This window comes from Colius striatus, chromosome Z, assembly GCF_028858725.1.
Source record: "Colius striatus isolate bColStr4 chromosome Z, bColStr4.1.hap1, whole genome shotgun sequence".
Lineage (NCBI taxonomy): Eukaryota > Metazoa > Chordata > Aves > Coliiformes > Coliidae > Colius > Colius striatus.
In genome coordinates, this window is record NC_084790.1 from 4,082,960 (window position 1) to 4,089,372 (window position 6,413).

Below are 6,413 nucleotides of genomic sequence, written 5' to 3' on the forward strand. Positions count from 1 at the left end.
TGCACCCCCATCCCCCCTCCCCAAGTCCCTGGCCCTTCCCCCCCCCCCCCCCCCGCCCCGAAAGACCCCCGCACACTGCGCCGGGCACCGCGGGCTTTATTGGGGGGCTGTATCGTTGGGGGGACACGGTCCGGGTTTTGGGGTGACTGCGGCAGCTCGTGTGTCCCTCCCGGGGGCAGGGAAGGGGAGGAGGGGTCCCTCAGACCTCGGGCGGTTTCTGCGCGTGGGCGAAGAAGACCCCATCGACGTCGTCGACCCCGGTGCGCAGCGCGGGCGGCATCGCGTAGGCGCGGAAATCGCGCAGCACGAAGCCCGCGGCGCTCAGAGCCCCGCGCACGTCGGCCTCGGCCAGCGGCACCACGGGCAGCCGCGCCGGCCCCGCCAGGTAGAACGACTCGCCCAGGGCTCCCAGCAGCACGGCGTGGCCACCGGGCCGCAGGAGCGAGCCCACGTGCGCCAGAGCCCGGGCGAAGGCGGCGCGGTCCGGGCTGACGGCTTCCAGGCAGAAGGCGGAGAGCAGCGCGTCGGCGGGCGGCCGCAGCGGCCGGCCCAGCGGCTCCGCTCGGTGCACGTCGATCGGCAGGATCCGGCGCAGCCGAGACCGCAGCCGGCGCTGCTTCTCCTGCCACGGCTCCCTGCGGCGGGGAGCGGGGGAAAGGGGGGGTCAGCGGGGAGGGGTCGCACGGGGACGGACGGGAGAAACACCCCGCGGATTCCCCGGCCCGAGGTCGGCAGGAGTCAGTGGAGACTGGAACCTCTGGGACCGGGACAGAGTCAGCAGGACTCTTAAGATCAGCCCAGAAGCGGCTAGGAGAGATCCGCCAGATTCCCCCAGCCTGGGCTCAATGGGGAGGGATCCCGTGGGACCAGTCGAAATCGGCTGATGGAAGGGATCTCTCGGGTCCCTGTGGGGTCAGCCTGGGAGATCCCAGTGATTGGGGAGATCTCTGGAGAGGGATCCCACGGGATCAGCACAGGGACAGAAGGGAGAAATCCCACAGATCCCCCCCATCCGGACCAGCCCAAGGTCAGCAGGGGCCCCTGGGATTAGCCTGGAATCAGTGCAGACAGGAGCCCTTGGGATCAGGATGGGATCAGCAGGAACAGGATCCCTCCAAGATCAGCCCAGGAGCATCTGGGAGGAATTGCCAAGGTCAGCCCAGCATCAGGCCAGGGTCCATGGGGAGGGATTCCTCAGGGTCTGGGTGGGATCAGCCTCGGGTCAGTGGGGACAAGCTCCCCCAGGATCAGGACAGAGGTAGGAGGGGCAGGATCCCCTGGGATCAGCCCAGTATCCACAGGGAGGTGGGGATGGGATCCAGTAGGGAGCGAGGGCATATTTATGGGAAAATGGGGCCGTGGGTCTGCAGGGATGTGGGGTCGGAGACCCACAGGGATTGATTTGGTATCCTCAGAGACAGAATGCCATGGGCATGTGGGGCTGGGATCATGCAGGGATCAAGCTGATGTCCACAGGGACACAGGAACAGGATCCTGCAGGGATCAGCCCTGTGTCTGTGAGGGGTGTTTAGGTTGATCCTGCAGGGATCAGTCCAGTGTCCCCAGCGCTGTGGGGCTGTGATCCCATGGGATCTGGGGGCACGCTCCTGCAGAGACCAGCAGCATCTGCACAGATGTGGGGACAGGATCCCACAAGAACTGACCCGACACTCACAGAGACACAGGGACAGGATCCCACAGACATATGAGGCTGGGATTCTGCAGGGATCAACCCAGCGTTCACGGGGACATGGGGACAGGATCCTGCAGGGACTAGTCCAGCATCTGTGGGTCTGATCCCACGGTGATTTGTGGACAGGATCCTGCAGCGACCAGCCCAATGTCTGCAGGGATGTGGGGCTGTGATCCTGCAGGGATCAGCCCAGCATCCATGAGACTGGGATTCCCGTGGGATTTGGGGACAGGATCCTGCAGGGATCAGCCCAGTGCCCACGAGGACATGGGGCTGTGATCCCACGGGCCACAGTCCCACCGGGTCCAGCCCAGCACCACCCCCCAGCACCCCGTGCCCCCCTACCCGCGTCCCTCGATCTTGCAGACGTGCTGGATGAAGGGGCTCCAGTCGAAGGTGCCGGGCTCCCCCCGTGCCCAGCGCCCCAGCTCCTCCCGGTTCACTGCCAGGTAGTCGGTGGCCACGATCTCCTCGAAGTGGTCGCAGGCGCTCAGCAGTTGGTAGATGGTGGGGCCCGAGCCCACGTCGATCAGTGTGCGCCCGTGGATCTCACCTGGGAGCGAGCAGGACATGGGGAAGGGGTCCCACCCTGAGCCAGGCACTGGCGGGGAGACTGGGGGCAAGGGAGGAGCAGGGCGGGGTAGGTGCCGAGCTGCTCTCCCGCCCCGTGCCTCAGTTTCCCCGTCGCCCCTCACCGCTGGCGAAGGTCTCAGCCAGGCATCGCAGCTTCCAGGGGACCACGAACTCCTCGGAGGAGAAGTCGGCGCGGGGGGGTAGGTAGTTGTTCTCCAGGTAGGCGCGGGGGTCGAAGTGCTCGTAGCCCTCCCGGAGGGCGGCCAAACTGCTCATGGCGAAGGGCTGCGGCGACGGCACCTGCCCGTCGGACCCCAAACCGGCTTTATATCCCCGGCTGGGCTTTGGGGGGGGTGGCCACGGCGAGAGATGGCAGCGGCGGCCGCGGCCATCCATCGTGGCTAACGAGGTTACCCGGCGCCCCGGGGCCGGGGACCGCGGCTGGGCGGCAGCGCAGCCGGATCCGGCCCCGCGCAGAGCGATAACGGCCGCTGCCCGCCCCCCCGGTCCCCCCACCCGCCAGTGAGGGGAGGAAGCAGCCAGACGGGCCCTCAAGAGATTGTCCCTCAAAATGTCTTAGACATGACCCCCTCCACTACATGTGCTGCCCCGGCACAAGGGATGCTCGGGAGTGTCCCATGGGATGGGGCTGGGGAGAGATTGGAATTGGGGAGGAGATGGGGAGGGAGGACGGGGAGATTGGGATGGGGAGAGGGTAGGGATGGGGTGGGCGGAGGTGGGCTGGAATTTGGGATTGTGAGGGTCTGGGGCTGGAATTTGGGATTGTGATGGGGCTGGGGGTGGGCTGAGGCTGCGACTGGGACGGGGAGGGGATGGGCATGGGCATGGGGATGGGCATGGGGAGGTACTGGGGAGAGGATTTGGGTGACATGGGGAGCGAAGCTGATGAGACTGGGCTGGGACTGGGGCTGGGAGTGGGATGGGTCTGGAATTTGTGAATGGGATAGAGGATGGGGCTCGGATTGGGACGGGGAAGGGATGGGGAGGAGCTGGGAAGAGGATGGGGGTGGAATAAGGAGATAACGAGGCTGGGATGGGACTGGGGCTGGGATTGTGATGGGGCTGGAGCCAGTCTGAGCTCTCCCCGGTGCTTCCATCGAGCTGAGTGTGCTGGACCGCAGCCCAGTCCCTGGCAGGAGGCGGCACCACTAACCTTCCCAGTACTCCCAGTACCCAGTGATAAGGGGCAGGATAGGACCTCAGCCCACCCCTGGCAGGAGCCAGCACCGCCAACCCTCCCAGTACTCCCAGTACCCCAGGATAAGGGGCAGGATGGGACCCGCTTGTGGAGCTGAGGAGGGGTACAGCGGGGAGGCGAGGTTAAAGATCCTAAATCCTGTCTGTGCTAGAGCTGTAGGTGGACAAAAGCATCGAGGCCGGGCTCATGGGGAGGATGGGGACGGGGAAGGGACAGGAGGGGCCGGGGACTGGCGGAGGCCCAGGGACAGTGGGATCCGACCCGGAGGGAACAGCTAATCTGGGCGCTGGCGCTGGGACCATCCCGGACCCTGGCACCGGCTGGTGGGGGGGAGCGGGGGGGGGAGTTACACAAGGACAAGATCCTTCCCGTTTCCCACCAAGCCCCCCAACCCCTCAGGACGCCTGGGTGGCTGCTGACAAGGCTCCGTGCCTCAGTTTCCCCAAAATGATGCCGCCGGCTCAGGCGGGGCATTTTATTGCCGTCCAAAGACCACCGTCCGCAGAGCCCCGCAGAGCGACCCGCCGCAGCCCCGCACCCCTCCACGGCCCCCCTCGGCCCCAGGGCGTCCGGGGCTCGTCTCTCTTCATCCTCGCACTCTCTTCTCTTCGCCGGGGGATCTGTCACGCCCGCGCTCGGTGCTGCCGGACCCTCCCGGACCCTCTCTCCCTCGCCGCCTTCCACGGGGGGAGTCCCAGGCGAGCAGGACCCCCCCACACACCTTCCCCCACCCTCCTGCGCTGCCTCTTCGGGGCGGCCGAGCGGACCCAGGGCTCTGGGACCCTCCGCCGCCCTACCCCCCCCCCCACCCCGGGTATCAACCCCCCCCAGCTCCCACCCCGTCCCCCAGCCCCACGCGAGACACCTTCAGCCCCGCTGAGCCTCGTGGGAGAGGGAGCGGGACAGCGTGCGGCGGACCCCCGCCTTGGCCCCGCGGAGGTCCGGGGGGGCGAAGAGGGGCAGAGGCAGGGTGCGGGCGTAAGGCAGGAGGTGCTGGGTCAGGGGTTGCCCCAGGACCCCCACTCGCAGCAGCCCCCAGGGCGAGCGCTGCTCCAGCACCCGCGTCTCCCCGCGCTGCTCCAGCGTCTCCCGGCGCTGCTCGTCCACCTCCCGCCGGCACCACCTGCGCACGGGGCGATCGTGGGGGTGGCAGAGGGGTCCCCAAAGCCCCACGGGGACCCTCAAGTCCCGCTCTGCCCCATTGGGGCCACCTCACCCTGCAGGGAGCCGTGGAGACCCCCATGTCCCACCTCACCCTGCGGGGAGCAGTCCCAACCCACACCAGGAGAAGCCTTGGAGACCCCCGAATCCCACTCCTGAGCCCTCCGTGTCCCCCCCCAACCCTATGAGAAGCTCTGGAGATTCCCATGTCTTACCCCACCCTATGGGGACCCCCTACCCTCATCATCTCCTTTGGAGACCCCCCAGGACCTTCACAGCCCCGTGGGGTTCAGGCCACCCCATGGGGACCCCCACATCCTTCATGGCCCCACACAGATGCCCAGCCTCCCGAAAATCCCCTTGAGATGCTCCCAACTCCTCTTGGATACCCCATCCCACCTCCCTGGAGCCTCCATGACCTCACAGGGATCCTAGGAGCCCCCCTTTACTCTCTAGGGACCCCCTATAACCCTCTGTTGATACCCCTTCACACCTCTCTGGAGCACACATAACCTCACAGGGACCCTTACAGCCCCCCCCTGCCCACCAGTGGACCCTCAGAGCCTCCAGAACCCGCTCTCCCATCCCCAGCAGACCCCTCAGAGCCCCCCTCCACCACCCCAAAACCCTCCAGAAACCCCTTGACCCTTTGAGACCTGGCATGCAATGAACCTCCCCAGATAAAAACGAGTGGTGCCCCTCACCCCTCCTCAGGCCGGGTGCTGAGCTCCAGGTCCAGCCACTCTGCGCTGAAGGTCTCGCGCCGCCCCACGTCCTCCTCCCGCAGGCGACAGCCCAGCCGGGCGCCTGACAGCAGCCCCCCACTGCGGACCACCACGCTGGGCCCCCACATGGCCACCTTTCTGCTTCCTCACTTCAACCCCCCACAACACCACAACCTGCCCAACCCCCTTATATCATCCCGACGGGGCTATTTTGGGCCGTGTCGTTGGCACGGCTGAGCCAGGAAGGTGCCAAAGGGCCCCCCCCCCCCAGCCCCCTGCCTCGGGGGTGGCACCAGGGACACGTGTGTCACCTCGTGTGTGTGTGTGTGTCTTTGGCCACTCCATGTGCTTGCTGGCCCCGGGCTCAGTGGCCATCAGCGCCCTGGCACGTGCCCAGGGCATGGCTGGCTTTTCCCTGCAACGCTGCCCGCTGGTGGCTGGGACTTTGTGGGTAAACACGGCGGCTGTGCCACCCTGGGCTCTCCTAGTGGCCACATGGCTGCTGTTGGGGGTCCCATCCCTGTGTCCCCCCCACTTTCCAGTAAGGGGGGTGCTGGCCAGGCATCCCTTCCTCCCCCCCCACAATGGGCTATTTGTAGGCCCAGCAGCTGGGGGCTGTGAGCAGATGGGTGCCAGGGGCCGGGGCTCACGTGGCCACGGGGCTCCAGCCACTCTGTGCCACCCCACAGAGATGGAGGTGCCAATGCTGGGGCAACAACCCAGGGCAAGGGGCAATGTGGGGAAAGCATTGCCTGGGGTGGGTGACTGGTGCAGACGTGGCTGCTCCATGGTGATGCCACCCTGGGATGGGGCAGAGTGACCCTCAGGGCCAGTAGCCAAAGAAGCCTGCAGGAGCCAGTCCTTGAGCCTAAAGGGGCGGAGGTTGAGCTGGTCCCAAGCCCACGTCTCACACAGGGTACAGGACGGACACGGGGCTGCAAACAGTGCAAAGGCTTTTAATTGGGACTGGAGGCGTCAGCCCTCGCAGGCACGGGGTGGGGAAGACCCCCAGAACAGAGAGTCCCAGGGGGGGTGGTCCAGA

The 6,413-nt window shown here is 66.7% G+C and overlaps 2 protein-coding genes across 2 annotated transcripts; both read right to left on the reverse strand.

Moving 5' to 3' along the window:
- Positions 1–199: 199 nt before the first annotated feature.
- PNMT (phenylethanolamine N-methyltransferase) lies at positions 200–2,542 on the reverse strand. The gene is made up of 3 exons (XM_062018975.1): positions 2,389–2,542; positions 2,039–2,246; positions 200–635 (listed from the first exon to the last, which is right to left on the reverse strand). The coding sequence occupies exons 1-3, from the start codon at positions 2,540–2,542 to the stop codon at positions 200–202; spliced, it is 798 nt and encodes a 265-aa protein (XP_061874959.1).
- A 1,810-nt stretch (positions 2,543–4,352) lies between these two features.
- Positions 4,353–5,507, reverse strand: TCAP (titin-cap). Its single transcript, XM_062019141.1, has 2 exons — positions 5,351–5,507; positions 4,353–4,608 (listed from the first exon to the last, which is right to left on the reverse strand). The coding sequence occupies exons 1-2, from the start codon at positions 5,497–5,499 to the stop codon at positions 4,353–4,355; spliced, it is 405 nt and encodes a 134-aa protein (XP_061875125.1). The 5' UTR covers positions 5,500–5,507.
- Between the last annotated feature and the right edge of the window lie 906 nt (positions 5,508–6,413).

What these genes read in the sequence shown, in the direction of transcription:
- PNMT (XM_062018975.1), bottom strand. Translation starts at nt 2,542, where the DNA reads ATGAGCAGTTTGGCCGCCCTCCGGGAGGGCTACGAGCACTTCGACCCC. An exon ending in GGCTGAGACCTTCGCCAGCG is followed by an intron (nt 2,247 to 2,388) that starts GTGAGGGGCGAC and finishes GCTCGCTCCCAG; the next exon opens with GTGAGATCCACGGGCGCACA. An exon ending in TGCAAGATCGAGGGACGCGG is followed by an intron (nt 636 to 2,038) that starts GTAGGGGGGCAC and finishes TCCCCGCCGCAG; the next exon opens with GGAGCCGTGGCAGGAGAAGC.
- TCAP (XM_062019141.1), bottom strand. Translation starts at nt 5,499, where the DNA reads ATGTGGGGGCCCAGCGTGGTGGTCCGCAGTGGGGGGCTGCTGTCAGGC. An exon ending in AGCACCCGGCCTGAGGAGGG is followed by an intron (nt 4,609 to 5,350) that starts GTGAGGGGCACC and finishes CCCCGTGCGCAG; the next exon opens with GTGGTGCCGGCGGGAGGTGG.